The following is a 23,317-nucleotide window of genomic DNA, read 5'->3' on the forward strand; positions in this document are numbered from 1 at the left end:
TGTGTGTGTGTCTAATTCAGAAGAAGGCCATTTGGCTGAAATCTTACATTTTTAGCAATCTTTTTGTTGTGCCTCTCTGTAACTCAACATCTGCACTATATATAGTGATTGGCAATCTATCCTTTTCATAATATTGTCATCATGCCATCCTGGATTTTCTATTTTATGTTATATACATTGATATATTAATTTCAGACACTAAAATACTATTGAAAAATCAGTAGTGTATTAACTTTAATTTTCTTCATTATACAAGGCACTTAGAACTATCACACTGGACATTAAATTTGAGAATACTTTTTTCACAGCAAAAGTTCGTCTCAAAGAGAAGCCAACTGCAGATTCTGATGCAGATGCAGATATCATTCAGCAGTTGGATGGAGATTTCCGGTTAGCAGTAGAGTCTCTACATACCGAGACAGACAACGAAGCCAGGTAAACAAATTTTTGAATATAGTAAATGTGCTATACTGTCATTAATACATGTTGGTGAATGTATGATTTTACTGTGATGTAGTTGTAAACTGTCTAAATATGAGACAAATGTATCCACAAGTTATAATTTTCTGGTAATTTAATACATACAGCTTGTGAGCAGTCAATAGAACAGACAAAAATCCAACTGTGGCAAAATTACCCTTCAGTCACTCATAATACACTGACAGTATACTTCAAAGCATTAAAAATGTCTTCTTCTCTTGCAAATACATAGCAAGGGAGCCCTTCTAGCGTTGGAGAGTCCAGTAATGCATAGAAGTCGTCTTCACAGTAAACACATTGTAAGGCGCTGTACTGTCCCCTGCTATACTGTTTGATTTCTGTTACTGAGATTGAATGTTGGGCAGTTGAGAATGAGGTAAAGGATTGTTGAATTAAAATGTAATTAATGGTTCACCTATTTCCATCCACCGAGCCACTGAGATGGGAAATGGAAATAATTTCCTCTTACTTATAGTCCTTGGCCAACTTTGTTGATAAAATGCACCAGTGTGTGTGTGTGTGTGTGTGTGTGTGTGTGTGTGTGTGTGTGTGTGTGTGCGCGTGTGTGTGTGCGTGTGCGTGTGCGTGTGCGTGTGCGTGTGCGTGTGCGTGTGTGTTGGGACTAGACAGTAATTTCTTAGGGTGTTGGAAAATGTGAAAATTAATGGGAGCAAGATTTACCATATTTACCAGAGCACAAGACGACCCTCCATTTTTTAAAAGGCTTCTTGAGAGATTTTTTTTTTTTTTTTAACGTATTGTGATTTATCAAAGTTACAAATTATTTTATTGACAAAGTATCTACCTAAAACATCAACGTTATACTTATTCTGAACTTAGACCATTTATTGTTTGTCTATACAGTGGAACTTTGATGTTACATTCACAGATTTTACATTTTTCATGATTCTAAACCATAAAGTAATAGCCTTCATGAAAAACCCATGCTAAAAATTCCCTGATTTTACTTTTCTTCCGAGTAAGGTTTACCTCAGTTCTGCATTCTTACTTGACATTTATAAAAGTGGTTCAAAAGACATACTGTTTGCACGAAGGCTGGTGGTGGAGTTAAGAACATATCTTAAGCTGTTGCGAAGAGGGAAGCTGTGACAGAGGAAATACTGACGTAATCCACAATCAGCATTGCCAGAGCAACTTACAGTGTTTAGCTTCATCACACAATTGTGATACAACTACTGCTAGATTATGACAGCATTGGAAAAACAGGACAGTTGACACGAAGTGCTCCAGAATGAGCTAATACGTGATGAAGGAGACTAGCTACCATCTTATAATCCAGTCTTGTCTTTTTGCGTGTACTTCTGATATGCTGTATTCAGCAACAAGATCAATCATCAACCTTTTAAATTCAACCACAGAGTCTCAAAGAATACGCTCAAAGAAACAGCTATTTCTGGTTAGAAGCTGGCTGCTGAATTGTTACATCACCTAACAGTCCGCACAACCACCACACCACAATAACATACATACGTGTACAGAACGTAGCCTCTGAAACATTCGAAGTTCCTAAAGTACTGGACTATAAAGTACAAACAGGCACACAAGATACAAATCAAAGTCGAGAATTTCATTCTTCTCCTCCTAGGTAGCAATTTTACCAATACTCATAATGCCAACCAACATAACCAAATCACAGATCCATGAACAACTAAGAAATAATTTTTAAAACATTATGTCTTGTAATAGACTTACTAGGAAAAAAACGTGGGTTTTGCCACTAGTAATATTTTAGGGCATGTAAATTAAACGACTATGACTTTTGCTAATGATGTATGAGGTAACTGAGCCATTTCCAAACACAGTACTGCCACAAATTATTCCTTAAAACATGCAGTTTGAGGTTTCTTTCATTTTGTGTTCTCCTTGAAAATAGCAAAAATTTATAGCCTACATGGTGCAATGAAATGAAAACTGTGAAATACAGTGAAAACTGCGAGATTACAATGTTTTGGATGTTTGTAACATCTTGGATGTTTGTTTTCCACTTGCAGTCAATAGCTGTATGGCGTGGTGACATCACGCAAATGGTGACGTCACACTAATGCAGTGGCTTCTAGCATATAGAGTGATAAACAGCAAGCTTACTTGGGGGCTTGTTCCAAACCAGCTTACTTGGGGGCTTGTTCCAAACCACTGCTGATGTGATCGGTCTGTAGCAAATGGAATGATCACGGCTTCCACATAGGTTCAGTTTATGGAGTTTTACCTCATAAGCCCTGCACTATTGTGCTTTAATTTTAATTACAATAGTTCTCCTTGGAACCTGTCGACTGAATCCAGAACATATCGTTTGTCTACCGACTGCAACCAATGTAGGCTACTCCATTTGTTTTGTGGGGCACCGTAATTAACAGGATGTGTTCAGTGAACAGTTGTGTGATGGCTTGTTCGTCTTTGTTGCAGTCCTCAGTGGTGTTTAATGCATTCTGATAGTACAGACAGAGCATTATAAATGTAACATATTGCAGGAACAGAGTAACTATGAAATCACTACAGGCTTAACTTTATTTCATATTCATTGCTATAAATAAATACCATGTGTGATGGAAAACTTGTGTGTGTATATATGTGCTTTCATGAAACCTGCTGTGTTTACACTACAGCAAGCGATGATTTCGAAGTGCAAATGGCACACATTGGCAATACTGCAAAATGTGCCACTTCAGCTACTCAGCACAATCAACAAGGAAAAGTTTACAAGCAGTACACTAGAAGTCACTGCACTCGCATCACCAGAGTATGCTGCACTGCCAATGGCTACTTTCTGGGTGAGCACAAAGGAAACATCTCTCAAAAATGCATTTTTTGATATATAATTCATGGTTGCAGCACATTTGAAAACAGCTCACTGTGTCATCCTCAGCCTTTTAGGCATCACCGGATGCAGGTATGGAGGGGCATGTGGTTAACACACTGCTCTCCCAGCCATTGTCAGTTATTGTGTCTGGTACCGCTACTTCTCAGTCGAGTAGCTCCTCAATTTGGCCTCACAAGGGCAGAGTGCACTCCACTTGCCAACAGCACTCAGCAGCCTGAACGGTGACCCATCCAAGTGCTAACCAAGCCCCACAGTGCTTAACTTCAGTGATCCGACATGAGTCAGTGTTATCACTGTGGAAAGGCTGTTGACGTATAATCATTCTATTGAATATTTAATTTCCTTCTTTATACAGATTTTTTACAGTTTATTGGTGATGATTACAATTTTTAATCGTATATTACCATCACATATGTTTTTTCTCATATTTAGGAGGTTTCAATGTTTTCCCTGATTCTACACTTTCCTCGATTTTGTGTTTTTTAGGTCTGGACCACACAAAAATTTAAAATAGAGTTTTCGTGGTATTTTGATGATATGGAGAGAAACAAAATAAACAAAAATAAGTGGTTTACATTAATTTTTATCTTCACTTTCCTACTTGCTTACTATACTTGTCATCTGCGGTATCAATATTTTTAATCACCACCATGAACCTAAGAGCACAGCTGTGAAATTTATATCTTTGTCGTCACAAACATTTGGCTGTTTTCTGCCAAATATGTTGCTGTTTCTGAGGTTGTGTTTATGGTGGTACTTGAGAACACAGCTCTTTTTTGTCTAATATGTAGCAGACTTAGCTTCTATACCGACATGTGAATGGTACAATGTTTCTTACTTCCAAACATATCATTTGCCCACTGCTCACTCGTTGCTGCATAGAATCAGCAACTGACACACTCCCATTCGTTCCCGTCATGCCTCATAGTGAGTGTCGACAACAAGCATGTCACTGGCTCTTATCCAGATTTTTACCATCTTCTGCAGAAATCTATACTATTGTATATTTGTCCAGTCAATTCAGATGGATTCAGGCAAACTGGTTTAGACATGGTAGACATTCATAAAGAACAAAAATATGCGGTATACAGTCCATGGGTTGGCAGCACAATGAAATTAGCTTCCTATTCACCACCCCCTTTCCCCCACTCATCGTATTTCTCAGCAAAGCTGATATCATTGTTCCCCCTCCAACCATTCCTTAGTGCTGTGCTTGAGCAGCTGTGGAACATGGACTGTAATATCTTCTAAGGTACAGGTCATATGCAACACCAACTAATACATAAATAAAAGATTGCCATCATGATTCAGGCCAATTCTGAAAAGTCCCATGATCCAGTGGTGTCTGTCAGTGCTGTCTCCATGACAGGTTTTGCCACTGAAATTTGCTCTCACAACAACAATTACAGTCATTTTCCATATTTAGACAGTTAATTTTGCATTAATTTTTTGTCTTTTGCATTTAAATGTCATCATCTTGTTCTAATGTTGGCTAAAAGTTGGTAACATTTTTACCCTGTATTATAATATGTGGACAGTGACAAAATTTCTCATTTGCAACCTACTTGGTAAATCATTACAGTTTCTAACCAAATAAAATATTGACTTAGGTTCACAATCAATTAATATTTTTTGAAGGACAAAATTTTCACCTTCCAATGTAACCTTTATTTAAGAAATAGTATAAATGTTTGCATACAGTATCCGTACTTGTATGAGAAATTTTATCGCAAAACTACTCAAATACAACACTAGTTCGTAAGATGACAGAATTTAATGTAGTCTTCCTGTGTTTCACTAAACTGTCAAATTTTAATAAGATCAGTATACTGTTGTAGTGGCTTGTTCATAGTTTCTTGCGTATTCCTTGCGCTAGTGCCACGCTAGTCAAATATCACTTGAATGTTCAGGGAAGGTCAATACCGTGTTGAGTGCTTCAGCATATCGGGAAATCTCGAACTTGTTCATGGGCGGGTATCGTTTGTCCAACTTACCCATCCAAATTCTTCGAAATAAATCTGCATGTGATTTTAGTAGCAAAAGTTCCATCTATAAATGTAAGGTGGCCGCTGTATCAGTCTGTTAAATAATGTAAAAATGTTGCCTACAGCAGCAGTAGATTGATCTGCATCATTTTTCGAATGATGAATGTGGCAAAAAACCTTGTCTTATAATTGGCTAAATATGGTACTTATTGGGTTCCAGAATAAGTAGTGCAAAACATTGTTCTGTGAGCCATATGCTGTGAGCAGTGATGTGGATCGTGCCAACTCTTTTTTGATTGATATTGCAATAATCGTCTAATGGAAAATTTCAATAGGCAACAAGGATTGGGAACCCTGTAGGGAATGGTTCCAGGGTTCTGTAATCATAATTCATGGCCTTCCGTAATGCAGTGTCATGTCTTCTCTTTGAGGTTGTCATTAATGAGGGAGCAATGCATAATCTACTCCTTATGCTGTTTAGCCCATACACCTCACAGATCAGGCAATGAATTCAGTATGTGGTAAGTTTAGTGATCTCAAAAAATTTAGCACTGACCTAACGTTACAGTTGGTAGAAGAAAGGATCAGACGGGCAATTTTTCAGCTGTAACACAGGCAATACAGCATGTGATCGGGATGTAGCAGCTTATATTCTGTTTCTTTTAGGTTTGTAGGTATAGACAGAAGTACTGGGCTTTTTATTAGGTTGGTCTAATTTTCCATTTTTTCCAATTTTTGCTACCGTATTTACTTGAATCTAAGCCGCACTTTTTTTCCGGTTTTTGTAATCCAAAAAACTGTCTGCGGCTTAGAATCGAGTGCAAATCAAACGGAAGTTCTGAAAAATGTTGGTAGGTGCCGCCACAACTAACTTCTGCCGTCGAATATATGTAGCGCTACACAGGCATGCTATGCAGGCACAAAGATAAATACTGGCACCAAAATCTGTGCGTCAGTAAATAAATTTAAAAAAAAGGTGGAAGACGAGCTTTTTTCTCCGCGCCGAGTTTCGACCACTGCATTTTCATGCATTATCCAACAAAGTAAATACAAATTTCGCATTGTTCATCGTCGAATGTAGCAGCATTTTAATGTACTACGAAAATCCACTGGCAAGACCGTTTGGGATGTTTGTCAATCAAAATGGCCAACTCTACGTTCTGAATTTTTTCCTACCTGTGAGAAGAGATGGTTGCTAACAGGAACTGTTATGAATTGTGAATCACATGCAGTATTCTCTTCACCGTTAGAATAATACAAATATAAACATTTTGCCATGTATTGTTTCGTGTTTGCTATTATCTCATTTAAATCCTGTCTGCCTAATAAACTACGAAACTAGAGTGAGACAACAGCAAACGCGGAAGAACATACGTATCATTTCATGTTTATATCCGTATTATTCTTATGCCTAATAGTGATAAAGTCAGAAATGAAGCACAGCAATTGACTAGATTTTTAAATCTAAGATGACTAATTTCTATGTAGAATGTAATGTACTAAAGAGGTGCCTGCAAAGATTTTGAAATTGAGAAAAATTTTCGCTAAACTCTCGTTCAGAAAATCTTTTATCATACGCAGTTTATTATTTCGTTCTTGTTGATCATTATCAAAGAAAGCAGCAGTGTAAGTAACAACAAATAGCAGTCTCTTACCATTGTTTCGCTAATGTATCTAAAAACAAGGATGATGTGACTTACCAAACGAAAGTGCTGGCAGGTCGATAGACACACAAACAAACACAAACATACACACAAAATTCAAGCTTTCACAACAAACAGTTGCTTCATCAGGAAAGAGGGAAGGAGTGGGAAAGACGAAAGGATGTGGATTTTAAGGGAGAGGGTAAGGAGTCATTCCAATCCCGGGAGCGGAAAGACTTACCATAGGGGGGAAAAAGGACAGGTATACACTCGAACACGCACGCATATCCATCCGCACATACACAGACACAAGCAGACATTTGTAAACACAAAGGAAACTCTTTGCGTTATTTGTAAACGCCAAATGTTTACAAATGTCTTCTTGTGACTGTGTATGTGCGGATGGATATGTGTGTGTGTGCGAATGTATACCTTTCATTTTTTCCCCCTAAGGTAAGTCTTTCCGCTCCCGGGATTGGAATGACTCCTTACCCTCTCCCTTAAAACCCACATCCTTTCGTCTTTCCCTCTCCTTCCCCCTTTCCTGATGAAGCAACCGTTGGTTGCGAAAGCTTGAATTTTGTGTGTATGTTTGTGTTTGTTTGTGTATCTATCAACCTGCCAGCACTTTCGTTTGGTAAGTCACATCATCTTTGTTTTTTATATATATATATTTATATATATATAACACAAAGATGATGTGACTTACCGAACGAAAGCGCTGGCAGGTCGATAGACACACAAACAAACACAAACACACACACAAAATTCAAGCTTTCGCAACAAACTGTTGCCTCATCAGGAAAGAGGGAAGGAGAGGGAAAGACGAAAGGAAGTGGGTTTTAAGGGAGAGGGTAAGGAGTCATTCCAATCCCGGGAGTGGAAAGACTTACCTTAGGGGGAAAAAAGGACGGGTATACACTCGCGCGCGCACACACACACACACACACATATACATCCACACATATACAGACACAAGCAGACCGCCGCCAGTGTAAAACCTGTCCCATGCACCCTCCCACCACCACCTACTCCAGTATATGTGTGGATGGATGTGTGTGTGTGTGTGTGTGTGTGTGTGTGTGTGTGTGTGTGTGTGTGCGAGTGTATACCCGTCCTTTTTTCCCCCTAAGGTAAGTCTTTCCGCTCCCGGGGTTGGAATGACTCCTTACCCTCTCCCTTAAAACCCACTTCCTTTCGTCTTTCCCTCTCCTTCCCTCTTTCCTGATGAGGGAACAGTTTGTTGCGAAAGCTTGAATTTTGTGTGTATGTTTGTGTTTGTTTGTGTATCTATCAACCTGCCAGCACTTTCGTTTGGTAAGTCACATCATCTTTGTTTTTTATATATATATTTATATATATATAACACAAAGATGATGTGACTTACCGAACGAAAGCGCTGGCAGGTCAATAGACACACAAACAAACACAAACACACACACAAAATTCAAGCTTTCGCAACAAACTGTTGCCTCATCAGGAAAGAGGGAAGGAGAGGGAAAGACGAAAGGAAGTGGGTTTTAAGGGAGAGGGTAAGGAGTCATTCCAATCCCGGGAGTGGAAAGACTTACCTTAGGGGGAAAAAAGGACGGGTATACACTCGCGCGCGCACACACACACACACATATACATCCACACATATACAGACACAAGCAGACCGCCGCCAGTGTAAAACCTGTCCCATGCACCCTCCCACCACCACCTACTCCAGTATATGTGTGGATGGATGTGTGTGTGTGTGTGTGTGTGTGTGTGTGTGTGTGTGTGTGTGTGTGCGAGTGTATACCCGTCCTTTTTTCCCCCTAAGGTAAGTCTTTCCGCTCCCGGGATTGGAATGACTCCTTACCCTCTCCCTTAAAACCCACTTCCTTTCGTCTTTCCCTCTCCTTCCCTCTTTCCTGATGAGGGAACAGTTTGTTGCGAAAGCTTGAATTTTGTGTGTATGTTTGTGGTTGTTTGTGTGTCTGTCGACCTGCCAGCACTTTCATATGGTAAGTCAAATCATCTTTGTTAAGTAATGAATTCAAACGAGACGAAGCACTTGAAAAAGGAAGGATACCGGTACCCGTATAAATACGCGTCTGAAGCATAGCAATGGCTACCTGGTAAAGCTTGACTGCTAAGCTTACGACTCGAACCAAACTACTGCAGCTGTGTCGTCATTCATTCGACCTAAATTGTGTCTCATATTACAATGGACCAATTTTGTTTCGATTTGGAGGTGCGGCCATAAACTTTTCCCTTCCCTTGAATTTCGAGTCTCAAATTTTAGGTGCGGCTTAGATTCTGGAAAATTTTTTTCCTTTGATTTCGAGTCTCATTTTTCAGGTGCAGCTTAGATTCGAGTAAATACAGTATAACCCTTGTCTTCCTGAACCCAAAAGTGCAAAATATATTTTTGCAGATGCCAGGCAATGGAACGGTTGGTGCAGCTGATAGTCCAGGAAGATGACATTGATTCTGAAACCACAGCTGTTCTGGGGCAGTGTCTTGCTGTTGTATTAAAAGAGCAATTTGAAGGAACAGTTTTCCCTGAGGAAGTCAATGATGAGTAAGTATTCAGTGTGTAATGAATGCTCGTAATAATCGTAATTATTTGTACAGTTTCTTTTTAAAGGATAAAATTAAAATAATACTACAAATGCTGAAAATTACAGCCATGAACAAGTAATAAATTTGTACAATAATTTTGTGGTTGCATGTTCTTTTCTTTATTTACATTAAATTGACTGTTGTAATTCTGACATTACAGGAACATAGAGGACAGTATTGGGAAGCCACTATTTGTACTATTACGGAATCTTATTCAGTTGCCTGAAGATGATAGCAGGCGGTTACCATTGCTAGCAGTCCTTGCAGAACTGGCACCCCAAGCACAACGTGTTGGCTACTTACTCCTGTACTTCCTGAAGGCCTGGTGAGTGCAACCATCTGTTGTTATATTAATTGTGAGACAGTGATGTGACAAAGATTGATTGTGAGTTCAGTGATCTTTGAAACAGTTGTGTTTATCATATATATCCACTTCCAGTAATCAAATTATGCTGATGATAGTGCTCTGGCTTTTAATGGAAGATTGTAGTTATATTGTACTATACCAAAGCTATAGAGTGAAAATGGTACATGCAACAGAAGCTCCTAAACTGAGTATTTTGAGATGAAGTGGGGGGAAAAGGTTGGTACAAGATAATGACTTAGCAGTGTGTTTGAAGTCAGTGTGTGGAACCTGCTTATGTTTTCTTACTGCTGCATCAACATTGGTAGCAATACTTGAAAAACAGTACACAGTCTTCTGTGATATGTTCAGTAAAGTGTACCATTGTTCACAATTCATGACTGGCTGTCAATGATAGTTAGTACTCATTACTTGAACTTGCTGATTTGTATTTAATGTATTGTGCAGCAGCATGAAGTGCTCAAAAAAAATCAAGCAAATGCAGAAGGAAAAGTTTCACAACATGCATCATCCTTACTGTAAGAAACATTTTTACAGTGAATAGAAAATAATAGAAAGTTACTTGTCGCCATTCCGTTGCAATGGAGCACATTACCAGGTGCTCATTAGATATGTTTGCCACAGTCATTGAAGTCTGGACCTCTTTTTGTCCAGGAGATGATGTGGTTTCAATATGCTAGTGAACTATCTCATTTTGATATTAATATCTGGGAGCATTTGAAGAAAAGATACTCTCACTGTTGGTTTGGAGGGTGGGGTCCTGTCCCACATCTAGTGTGATCACTGAATTGCTGTGCAATGGATGTTTTGCTGTGAGGTTATTTTTAGTCACATTGGTGTGTGAAAAACCAGCAAAATTGAAGAAGAACTAGTTATTAAGAGTCCTAGCTGTCTGTATCATTATACAGTAGGGAAATCTTAGAGACTATAGGAAATTTTTAGGGGTTTTTGTCAGGTATGTATTGAGACTGGCATTTGCCTCTTGGAGCAATTGCTATGAGCTTAAGTTTGTTGGAATGTGTGTTATTCATTCTTTTAAAAACTTCATATTTATTTGTATGAAAGGAAAATTTAATCGTGAAAACTGATTTATTGAGACAGAATTTCTGGCGATTGTGTACTTTCAGGAAACAAAATGTTTAATACAAATAGATACATATAAAAAGTGACATGCTACCTGACTTTCAGAACTAATAGTTCATTCCCAGCAAAGGAGTGAGTGATAGAATGGGGAAGGTCAAAAAGGAAGGGCAGGTTGCTCAGACCTAATCTTATTGATGTTACCCTCCACCTCACTGAAACCCACATCCAGACCTCAGTTCATATAAAACCAACCAATAAGCAACAATCCCTACACTTTGACAGCTGCCATCCTTACACATCCAACAATCTCTTCCAAACAGCTCAGACATGCACAGCACATATACCTACTGTGACACTGAATCCCTCAACAAGATAAAACACATTGAGAGAGAAAAGTTTCACCACAAGAATCAACAACATCCCTCAGGCTTTCCTCTCCTATTACTACCAAATCTCCCTGGCAACAGCTTCCTCTCACCCTCCAACTAATAGTTTCCACATCCAAAAATCTCAGAAACACCCTCTTGTCACCCAGTACACTAGGCCTATTCATTTGAAACTTTACTCTGCAAAGGTTACTTCCTCAACTCAAGTCGAAATATGAGATCCTCTTTCCCCGATATCCTCTCCACATCAACTACTTTATCCTTCCGTTGTCCTCCTAACCTTTGTAACATCCTAATCAACCCTACCCTAAGGCTCCTGTCCATGCAATTGACGCTGCTGTAAAATCTGCACCATGCACCACCCATTGCCACCTGCTCCTGCCTACTAGTGGGTAAATCCCACACAGTGCATGTTTTTATGAACTAACTTGAGCCCATTGCTCAGTTTATCTAGGCATGACCACTGCTAAACAGACTGAGTGCATGAATAGGCATAGAAGTAGTGTCAGCACCCAGTTACTTGTGAACATGCTCTGCAGCGTGACTCAAGCCCTGAATACTTTCTACACCATGCATGCTATCTGCACCCTCCCACCTGATTCTGGTTTCCGTGAACTCCAAAGATGGGAACTTTCCCTCCAACACATCCTTGCAGCCCGACATCCTCCTGGACTTATCTCTGGTTACATATCCCCCCTCTTTACACTTTTTTATTATATATTTTGTATTTATTATGAAATTTTCCCCAGTTCTTAATTCCACTGTTCATTTCTCAGAGTGAGAAGTAAACTTCTCACTCTGTCCTTATTGTTTCTAGACAGAAGCTGGCACATTGCTTAACAGTGTAGCATCTCTGACCTCCTTTCTCTGACACTTCCTCCTTAATGTTTGTCTGCCTTCTTCTTAATTTCAGGTGGGCACCTCCCGTACTCAAGCCTGAGTAACCTGCCCTTTTTAACCTTCTCCACTCTCTCCCTCTTCTCTCCGAGGAAGAAAATGTTAGTTGTTGAAAGCTAGGCAGAGTGTCACTTTTACTTTTCTGTGTGTCAGCAATACTCCAAATTTTGCCTCGTAAAGATAAGTACTGGCCAGCAGTTCTCTCTTATTTATTTCCAAGTGTTGACATGTTATTCCAAAGTACTCATCTTTGTATCCTCTGTTATCTATATAAAGTTGATCATTAAGGTTTGGGACACCCTGTAATAACTAAAAGTTCTTCTTTATAATAATGTAAATTTGCTGTTTTAGCTAAATGTATACTTGGTAATCAACAAGTAATTTAGTTGCACAGCTGCTATGAACTTGTTGAATTTTAAAATTTTTTTTTTTTTTTTTTTTTCAAAACGAAAAATATTTTGTTACATCATAATTAATGAGTTTTGTCTTTTAATAAAACCTTATGGGCTCAGATGAGCTATGGTTTTAACAGTCAACAACTATAACAGTTTTGATTAATGCTTTTTCATTTTCAGTTATTGTTCTGTGTTCTCCTGAATTCAAGAATTTAAAAGTAAGAGGACATCAAAGGAGGAAATATTTGTAGTACAAACCTGTTCATTTTTAATTCGAATAAATTTACATTCTTTCTGTGCAGAGTATATTTCTTTCCAGTAGGTGATGAGGATAGTTGTGATCTTATAATTGCAGTGTGAAAGATATGTCATTATCTCATCCATTCTACATCTACATATATACTCTGTTAGCCACTAAGCGGTGTGCGACGCAGGGCACTATTTGTGCCAAAGTCCAATTCCCCCCCCCCCCCCCCCCCTCTCTGTTCCACTCACGGATCAAGCGTGGGAAAAACGACTGTGTGAATGCCTCAGTACAAGCTCCAATTTCCCTTATCTTTGAATGGCGACCATAGCGCGATTTGAAAGTTGGTGGTAATAACATATGCTCTACATCCTCGGCGAAGATCGGATTTTGGAATTTAGTGAGCAGCCCCTTCTGTTTAGCGTGTCGTCTATCTGCAAGTGTGTCCCACTTCAAACTTTCTATGAGATTTGTAATGCTCTCACGATGGCTAAATGTACCAGTCACGAATCTTGCCGCTCTTTGTTGGACCTTCTCAATTTCTTGAATCAGACCCAACTGGTAAGGGTCCCATACTCTTAAGACTGGACAAACTAAAGTACTGTAAGCAATTTCCTTTGTTGAAGAACTGCATCACTTAACGATTCTACCAATAAACCACAATCTACAGTTCACCTTAACCCTTACTTGTGTAATCTGATTGTTCCATTTGATATCATTTCGAATAGTCACACCCAGATACTTGACTGATGTTACCGCTTCCAAAGACTGGGCATTTTTTTTGTACTCGTTCATTAATGGAGATTTTCGCTTTGTTATACGCAGTAGGTTACACTTGCTAATATTGAGAGATAACTGCCAGTCATTACACCACGCATTTATTTTCTGCAAATCCTCATTGATTTGTTTACAACTTTCGTGTGATACTTTCGTGTGAAGGTGTACAGCTTTGCTTCCACCGTTTTTCCCCCAACATTTAAGGCTTTAATGAAACAAATTGGTTACACGTGTATCATTCAAAGTATTTTCATTCACTGGCCACTACTTTCTCCCATCTTTCAGCCAGTGTACCAATCCCGTGTCAAAAAAGTTGTTCATCTTTTGAAGCGATCCACGAATCAATCCAATGTGTGACTTCTTCACGAGATCAGAAGTGTTGGTCAGACAGGCCATGCGCCATGGATCTAAACAGGTGATAATCAGAGGGAGCAATGTCTGGAGAATACAGTGGATGGGATAGGACTTCCCAATGTAACATTTCCAAGTACATTTTGACATCTTTTGCAACGTGAGGTCAAACCTCATAGTACACGACGCTGATCTGGTCCCATCAAATGCAAAGCAAGATCTTGGAGCCATGAATATTCAGTTTGGCCGTCTATGTGGAAGCATGACCGGGATATCCCCACGATTTTTTGCATTTGGGGTTATTGCAATGAACCCATTTTTTGTCCCCAGTCACCATGCAGAAATCCCTTCCGTTTTTGTCTCTGAAGCAACTGTTCACAAACACACAAAGCCATTCAACGTCTTATGGTTTCAGCTCATACGGGACCCAAGTTCCTTCTTTCTGAATCATGCCCATAGCCTTGAGACATTTTGAAATGGTTTGCTTTGTCAATTCCACTAATTGTGCCAATTCTTTGTGAATTTGATGCGAGTCTTCACTCAGCAATGTCTCCAATTCTGCATCTTCGAAAACATTCTCTCTTCCACCCCTATGCTAGTCAACAATGTTAAAATCACCATTCTTGAAGCATTGAAACCAGTCACAACACGTTCTTTCACTAATAGCGTCCTTACCATACGTACTTGAGAGCATTCGATGAGACTCAGCTGCTGTTTTCTTCATATTGAAACAAAATGGGAACACCTCCTGCAAATGAGGAGAATTAGGCTCATAAACTGACATTTTCAATCAAGAACAACTTTATGATGCAAACACAATGTTTGAATGAGGTTATGTTGACTGAAGTCCAAGCAAACTGCCTGATGTCTGTGATCTGTTTCTTTCGACCACTACTTACCATTGTCGCCACCTATCGGCAAACAGTGGAAGCGAAGTTGTACATCTTGTACTTTCCTCCAAACAGTCTAATGCCGCTGTCAATACCTGCAACTAGATTTTTCTATGTAAATCGTAAAAAGCAGCGGACCTATTCGCTACCCTGGGGCACACCTGATGTTACGCTTGTTTCTGCTGAAGTCTCCCAATTCAGAATGACATACTGCTCTCTGTCTGTTAAAAACTGTCTATCCAACTGCATGTGTCATCGGATAGACCATAAGCGTGCACTTTTTGGAGCAAGCAACAGTGCGGAACTGAGTCAAACACCTTTCGAAAGTCAAGGAATATGGCATCAACCTGGGAGCCGGTATCTTGAGCCTGTTGTATATCGTGCACAAAGAGAGCCAGCTGTGTCTCACATGACCACTGTTTCCTAAAACTGTGCTGGTTTCTGCAGATGAGCTTCTCAGAGTCTAGAAAGGTCATTATGTCTGAACACAAAATGTGTTCCATGATTCTGCAACAAATCAATGTCTGTGAAATTGGCCAGTAATTGTGTGCAACCGATTTTCTACCCTTTTTATAGACTGCTATGACCTGGGCCTTCTTCCAGTCCCGTGGAACTTTCCGCTGTTCCAATGATACCTGATAGGTGATGGATAAGAATGGTGCTATATTGGTAGCAAAGTCAACATATAATCTTATGGGGATACCATCTGGGCCAGATGCCTTCGTGGCATCTAAGGATCGTAACTGTTTTACAATCCCAGATACACGAAACACTATGTCCTTGCATTTGTTCAGCTGAGAATTGTAGACTTTTCCATCAAAGTATGGGTAATGCACCTTGAACCTCACTTCCCTAAAGTTTCTACTGTTGCCCATTGACCATCCTGAATTTATTACTATTAGTCAACTTTTAAGTTCCACACAAGTGTCCAACACGAGATAGTCATGCCCTGAATTGTAATTACACAAGGAATTTATATTTTATTACAGGTGTCTACCACATCTTTTTTCTTCCACTCCTATGTCTAACATGAAATCCTTACAGTGAAAAACTTTTTTATGAAGTAGCAAAAGCAGGACTTCAGTCGCACTGTCCTACCTTCAGCAATAGTATTTTGTGTGATCTATTCTTAAATGTGTTTGTTAAAAGTTTTGGATACCCTTATTGCTTCCAGTCAAAATCACGAAGAACCAAGTTCCATGCATTAATATTTTATCTATTAGCATTCTTCTACCTTCACATTCTGCAAATGATAGAACTGATTAATAAGTACATGGATCAGTTATTGATCTCCTTACTTTTTATTGTGTATTCTAAATTGATTACGGCTAAACAGATGAAAAGATTCTCTAATTTTACATTCCCATTGCAGTAACTTTTACAGCCAAGGAATGAGAAGTCCTGAACTATTTCGATTAATTCATTGTGAATCTGAATTTTTATGGCTATGCTCTGTTTACTTTGCCTTTGTAACTGTGATGAGACACTTCATCTCTTTTAGTTTCTCTAAGGAAATTTGCCTAAACGTATTAAATGTCCTTAATGTTTCTCATAATCATTATTCATTTCTGGGTGAGACTAGTCAAACCAGCCTCTCTGTACATGTCATGTATATAAATAATGAAAATCACCTATAAGATTTGTAGAGATTTGTTTAATTTTCTTAGGATTTCTGAGTTATTCAGTGAATATTGGTATTATGGATTTTCATTTCCAATGCTTGTACTTTTAACACTTACCTTTCAATAGTCTACACATGATGCTGAACGTGTAAAAGGAGCATTAGTTACATGTAAAATATGAATAACCTTGCAACAGAATGAATTTTCACTCTGTATCAGAATATGTACTGATTTAAAACTTCCTTTCAGATTCAAACTGTTCATCAGACCAGAACTTGCTTTTCAGAGGCAAATTCTCTGCTGACTGCTATCCTACATTTTAAATTTCACAGAAGTTTACCTGCTCACCTTGTGGGACTAGTATTCTTGTGAGGGCAAGTCATAAGTCATGCCGAGATAATTCAGTTGGTAGAGTGTTTGGCCACAAAGAGCAGAAGTCCCAGCTTCAAGTCTCAAGTCCAACACACAGCCTTAATCTGCCAGAAAGCTCCAAATCTTCCAATAGTTTGAGCAATCCTCTAGGACTTCTTTCCCAGAAATTCACAACTTTTAAAATTTTGCTGGCATATAATGCAGTACTTCTGCTCCTTCATCTGTGGTCATAGTACAGCTCTCCAATTCCTTGTTTTCTCACCAGCTGTTAGGATAAACATTGCCATATGGGAACTGTATATATTCGTACTTCTCAATGTTTTGTATTACTTGCTTACGCAAGTCTCTTGACCATTTCTTTAGTGAACTGTTAGTAAATTATCTCTCTGTTTCTTTTTATATGTACATAGCCATATTACTAAGTGACTATCCCAGAACCCAGTACCATTTGTAGGTTGCCTGTCTAACAGCTTCCAGGGGCAACAGAAATTTGATTTTCAGTATTTTGCATAATTGATGATCAAATTTAAAAATTTTAAATGCTATCATAATCTATTCAGTAAGAGGTATAAGCTTGTGTTTAAAGTTAAACACAGTAAGATAAGTATTGCTGTTAGAAAATGTGTTTTTCTTTTTTTCTTTCTTGAAGCAGAGTAACTGATGGTGCAGAAATAACTGGACTTTATGCATCCAATATTTGAGAATGAGCACACTTTGTGACTTCCAACAGACTTTACACGTAATTGCTCTCCGACACACTTTATTGAGTTTCTCACTGTGACTGCAAAGTTTTGCAATATAAAGCCAAAGAAATAAAAAAATAGCTATGGTACATTGGTGATACCACTTCAATCATTTGTTAACAATGCTGTATATTAACCACAGATGCACATTTAGTATCACTAAAGTGTAATTTCAGTTTGATTATATAAGCAGTCTGCACAAGCCAACATTTCCACTGAAAATACCAAATATTTCCATCCTGTTAAACATGCTCTACCAAGTGTGGTTTCTGGTCAGAATTCATATAATGGCGTGAGATAGATCATGATTAAATAGCTCTGAATAGTCAGCTTTCAGATGTTCTTTTTGGACTGAGTACAGAAAGCACAAAACATGATTTGATTTATAATCGAGTTAATTCTTTGCATATTAGTGCAATTTCTGTTTCATTTGTCCACAAAAGCATAATTATTGAAGTAGAAAGCTTTAAGTTGCAGGTCTGGCCTTTTTTTCCTGATTACATACATCTGCTTGGTTTGCATAATGTTATTTGTGATCTCTTTTTAGTAGCAAAATTGTATTGTTTGGAATTTTCACATTTCATTGACGAAGAAAATTAATTCAGCATTAATTACAGTCTTCAGCAAAATACATGTAGTTTAAATAAGTGTGACTGTGTAGTGAAACAGAATATAAAATAGATGATTACATTTATATACGTCCCATAAAATGCCAAAACATTGTCTTTAATACTTCTCTTCAGTATCTAAAGGTGCTAGTCTCTGTGGATTGTTATGAAATATTTAATTGTTTTACTGTAATGTTTTTATGAAATGAAGCAGTGTAATGTATAACATATTTTCTTCTTATATGTTACTAGCAAACTGAATGATGGAAAGGCATCAGTCTACAAGGATTTCTGCCAGACCATGGACAAAAAACTCGAAGATTGCCTCCTGGAAGATCTTAGGGTAATACAACAGTTCAATAACACAACCAATTTTTACACTTTTTAGATTTTAATGTTTGTAAATAATGAATTGTTCATTCAGTTGGATATGTACATGCATCTCTAAAGTTAAATGAACAATGTGTTAACAACTGAGAAAGTTTCAGTGAATTTAAGATATGTTTCTCATTATTGTCATGAACTCATGTGGTTGACTGATGGAAATATCTGTTCTGCAGACACACAATTGTGGAAGGAGCCTATCTGAAGTATGAACAGAGGCCAAAACTATATAATCTTTTTAATGTTGCTGTTCAATTTTTTAATCACATTTATCATTATATGTACATATTTCTAATGTTTTCACAATGTTTACTTTGAAGTTTTGAAGATATCAATAATAAAATACAAGGAGCCAAAGGTTATCTGCAACTTTTGCAGAAACTGTGGTGCAGTCTGTATAGTCATAGGATAAGGAGGAGAGGCAGTAATCAGAATGGAGGTGAAGCAGGGTAGCAGTCTATCTCCCATTTTATTCAGTATATACACTGAGCAAGCAAATAAAGGAAACCAGGGAGAAATTTTGGAAGAGGAATGAAAGGTGAAGGAGGAAGAAATAAAAACTTATTGATTTGCTGATGACATTGTAATTCTGTATGTGACTGCAAAGGATTTATATTATCAACAGAATGGAATGAATAGGGTCTTGAAAGTAAAACAAGGTTAATTAAATGTAGCTAAATTAACTTGGGTGATGCCAAGGGAATTAGATTAGGAAATAAGACACTAAATGTATTTGATGACTTTTGGTACTTAAACAGCAAAATAACTGATGATGGTCATAGTGAATAGGATATGGTGGCAGACTGACAGTAGCAACAAGAGAGATTGAGATCAACTGTAAATTTAAGTCATAGCAAGTGTTTTCTGGAAGTATTTATCCAGAGCGTAGCATTACGTGAAAGTAAAATGTGGGCGATAAGCTGTACAGATAAGAGGTGAATATGAGTTTGAAAATATGGTCTTACAGAAGACTGCTGAAGAGTAAACAGATAGGTAAAGCTTTGTTTTCTCCAAATTCGCTTGACGTCAACATATAAATGAGGCAGGAGGAGAACCCCCTACTATCGAAGTAGTTGCTGTTATATGAGGTGGCTTGCTTGCACACAGCAACTGAACAGCTTTGTAACAGAACCAAACAGGGTTAGACAACAGCTACAGCAAAAACATAGATTGTAATCCAAATCATCAACAATTTGCAGTGACTTATTGAAAGAAGTTTTACCATACTTTACTGGAATATGAATATTTCAAATGACAATAAGATTCAATTTTCACTTGCACTGATCTGTCTTTAACTACCGATAAAGTCCTATATCCAATGCTCGATGACAAACATCACTTCCATAATGTTCAGTTTTGATCTTCCTTTGCGACAACTGAGACGCTCGCAGAGACTCTGTCCTGACACTGTCTTGTGGTACATGCTACTTAGTGGAGCTGTGTGTCTGTTGTAAATTCAACAAAATACCTAGGAATTACAATTACAAACAACTTTTATGGTAACAATCAAGTAGATAATGTTTTGGGGAAGGCAGAACAAATATTGCATTTTATTGACAGAACACTTAGAAGATGCAACAGGTCTACTAAAGAGCTTGCTTACAGTAACTTATTCATCCTCTGCTAGACCATTGCTGTGCAGTATTAGGTTCTTACCAGGATTGATGGAGGACATCGAAAATGTCCAAAGAACAAGAGCTGCTCATTTTATATTTTCGTGAAATTTGGGGGGGGGGGGGGGGGGGTGTCATGGCTATGATAAGCGAATTAGAGTGGCAGTCATTAAAACAATGACATTTTTCACTATGGCAAGGTGACTTCATAATATTTCAGTCACCAACTTTCTCCTCTGAATGTGAAAATATTTTATTGTTGCCAACCTACATATGGAGAAATTGTAATAAAATAAGAAAAAGCAGAGCTTGTACAGAAAGATTTAAGTGTTCATTTTCCCCATGTGCTATTGGAGAGTAGAATGGTAGAGAAGCAGCCTGAAGATGATTCGAAGAAGCCTCTGCCAGGCACTTAAATGTGAATTGCAGAGTTGTTATTTAAATGTATGCACATGTTGGCCAGGTGGATGTCCAGTTGGGAACTATTTGTGTGATGTAAGGCAGATGTGTAACATAGTCCCTGTCATGTGTACCCTCTCTGGAGTCCAACCATAACTATGTTGCACCTGAGTCATAGGCAGCTTGGCAGTCTTGTATGTAAGCTGTATCCTGTAACATCTGGAAGACACAGCATAGAGTAACTAAATACCATATTTACCTGAGCATAAGATGACCCCCTGTTTCTTAAGAGGCTGCTTGAGAAAATTTATTTTCTAACATATTCTGACTAATCAAAATTACAGTCTCAAAACATGGGAAGTCCATGTCGGAATATCAACAGTATTATGAAACATAGATTGGTACACACTGTAAAAATGACACGTTGAGTTGCAGTCGGGCACAATGAAAAGACTTTTACACATTCAGCCAAAGCCTTCTTCGGAAAGGAAAATGCACTTTCATTCACACAAGCAAGTAAATGTAATCACTGTCTCCAGCCGCTCTGACCAGAATGCATCTGTGTCACGTCAAGCAGAAGCAACAATCCGGAGTGTAATGGGGAAGGGGGAGGAATAGCATTGTACAGGTGGGGTCAGAGGAGTGAGCACTGCCTGGCAGTGTGTGCAGGGATTGGGTGGCAAGATAAAGCTGCCAGGCATGGGATTCGCAGGCTGTGGGGAAGGGAGGGGGAAGGAACAGGGAGCGGAAAATGAAAGAACAAAGAGGGGAAAAGACCAGTGAATGCACTGGCAGAGAGCAGCACAGAGTGAGAGGTTGGGGACTTGAAATGGGAGAAGTTGATAGGACAGAGGGGCGGAAACTGTTCGGTGAAGGGCATGGGGACAGTAGGGTGCTGTAGGTTGAGGTCGGTATGATTTGGGGAGTGGAGAATATGTTGTAAGGCTAACTCCCATCTGCGCAGTTCAGAAAAGCTGGTGATGGAGGTGAGGATCCAGATGGCCCGGGTCATGAAGCAGCCATTTAAATTAAGCATGTTATGTTCAGCTGCCTGTTGTGGCCCGGGGTTGTCCACTTTACTCTTGGCCAGAAATTGGTAGTGGCCATTGTCCTGGTGGACAGCAGTTTGGTAGTCATATCAATATAAAAAATCTGTGCGATGACTGTAGCAGGCTGTGCAGATGGGACTCATCCTTACAACACATTACCCTGGCCTCAGCCTATGGTAACCTGCTGTTCCTGCACACTACTCCCAACAGTTCCCATCTCCTCTGTCCTATCACCTCCTCCTAATTCGCGCCCCTGCACACTGCTCTCTGCCATTCCACCAACCGGTCTTTTCCCTTCTTTGCTCCTCTCTTTTTCTCTTCCCCCCCCCCCCCCCCCCCCCCGCCCCCTCACCCCACCGCACCCCTCCCTCTCCTACAGACATCAGACTCTGCACCTGGCAGCCTTGTCCTGTCACCCAGTTTCTGCATGCTCCACCAGCCAGTGATGATGCTGACAACTCTCCCCCACCTGTACCCTGATATTCCTCCCTCTTCCCACCTTTTTGTGCCTGTCTGCAACTCAGCGTACCATCTTATGTGAGTAGCAATCTATCCTTTTTATAATATTGTCAAAGTTACAAAGTGTTTTGTTGATGTAAAGTACCTGCCTAAAATTTAACAATGTATCCATTCCAAACTTATGCCATTTGTTGATGTAACTGATAAGAGGTGAGAAAAGAGGCAGTGAATTTTCAACGGTGAAAATCAAACCCTTCCTTTCTTTGCTGTTGTCACAAATATTCAGCTGTTACATCTGAATATGTTTCAATTTCCGACATTACGATTAAGTTTGTGAGAAAACAGCTGTATTCACTGAATACGTAGGGTATTTTGTATGTATACTGATATGAGAGTGTGACAATATTCCTTCGTCTGTTGCTTCCAAACATGTCATCTGCCTGCTGCTCTCTCATTGTCTATGTAGAACCAGCAGGTGATACAACCCCTTTTGTTCCTTTCATACCTTGACAACATTACTGCACAAAATACATAAGTATGCAATTGGCCCTTATCTAGACTTTTACCATCTCTGTGGTGTCACCCACAGAACAATGTCTCTCGCGAAAATTGGTACCTCACAATGGCACCACAAGTAAAGATAGTCATTGCCGATGCATCAATCAATCAGAGACGTCAGCGTAGACATACCCCTATGCGCTTCCTTACGCTGCCACGGCTGGAAAGTATTTATGTCCGAGTGCAGTGCTGCTCACCCTGTGTCTATGTAATCAGCACATACTAGTAATCATCACTAATGATGACAGTATCTTCATAGCACAGATCCAGCTGTTTGCAGATAGAACAGTTATTCTGAATTTCATATCATGTTACAGACAGCTGTACTCTGTTGTGATTCTCTGATTCTGCGGTGAATGCCATGGTAATGTTATAAGTGTCAGCGATAGAATCAAATACATGTCATCTGTATGACCACTAATTGTTTCCAAATTTAAGTATTTACCATGTTAGTGTGTTGTGTCTGTTTGACCTCCTCCTGAAGTACTCTAGTTGCTGCAATACACCACAGTCTCCTGTAGAAATAAATGCATACTATAGCTGATTATTCGTCCAATTTTAAGGTTAGTTCAATTCAGACTACA

The 23,317-nt window shown here is 39.0% G+C and overlaps 1 protein-coding gene across 3 annotated transcripts in view; it reads left to right on the plus strand.

The window, feature by feature from the left end:
- The window catches only part of LOC124622216 (integrator complex subunit 3), a 73,914-nt gene that overhangs the window by 28,186 nt on the left and 22,411 nt on the right, over window positions 1–23,317 (plus strand). For all 3 annotated transcript variants that reach the window (XM_047147864.1, XM_047147865.1, XM_047147866.1), the window contains exons 9-12: window positions 309–435; window positions 9,352–9,498; window positions 9,700–9,864; window positions 18,524–18,614. In XM_047147864.1, the coding sequence (XP_047003820.1) occupies window positions 309–435; window positions 9,352–9,498; window positions 9,700–9,864; window positions 18,524–18,614 (530 nt within the window). The remainder of the gene's footprint in view (window positions 1–308; window positions 436–9,351; window positions 9,499–9,699; window positions 9,865–18,523; window positions 18,615–23,317) is intronic.

The sequence above is a fragment of the Schistocerca americana genome, chromosome 7 (assembly GCF_021461395.2).
Source record: "Schistocerca americana isolate TAMUIC-IGC-003095 chromosome 7, iqSchAmer2.1, whole genome shotgun sequence".
NCBI classification, from domain to species: domain Eukaryota; kingdom Metazoa; phylum Arthropoda; class Insecta; order Orthoptera; family Acrididae; genus Schistocerca; species Schistocerca americana.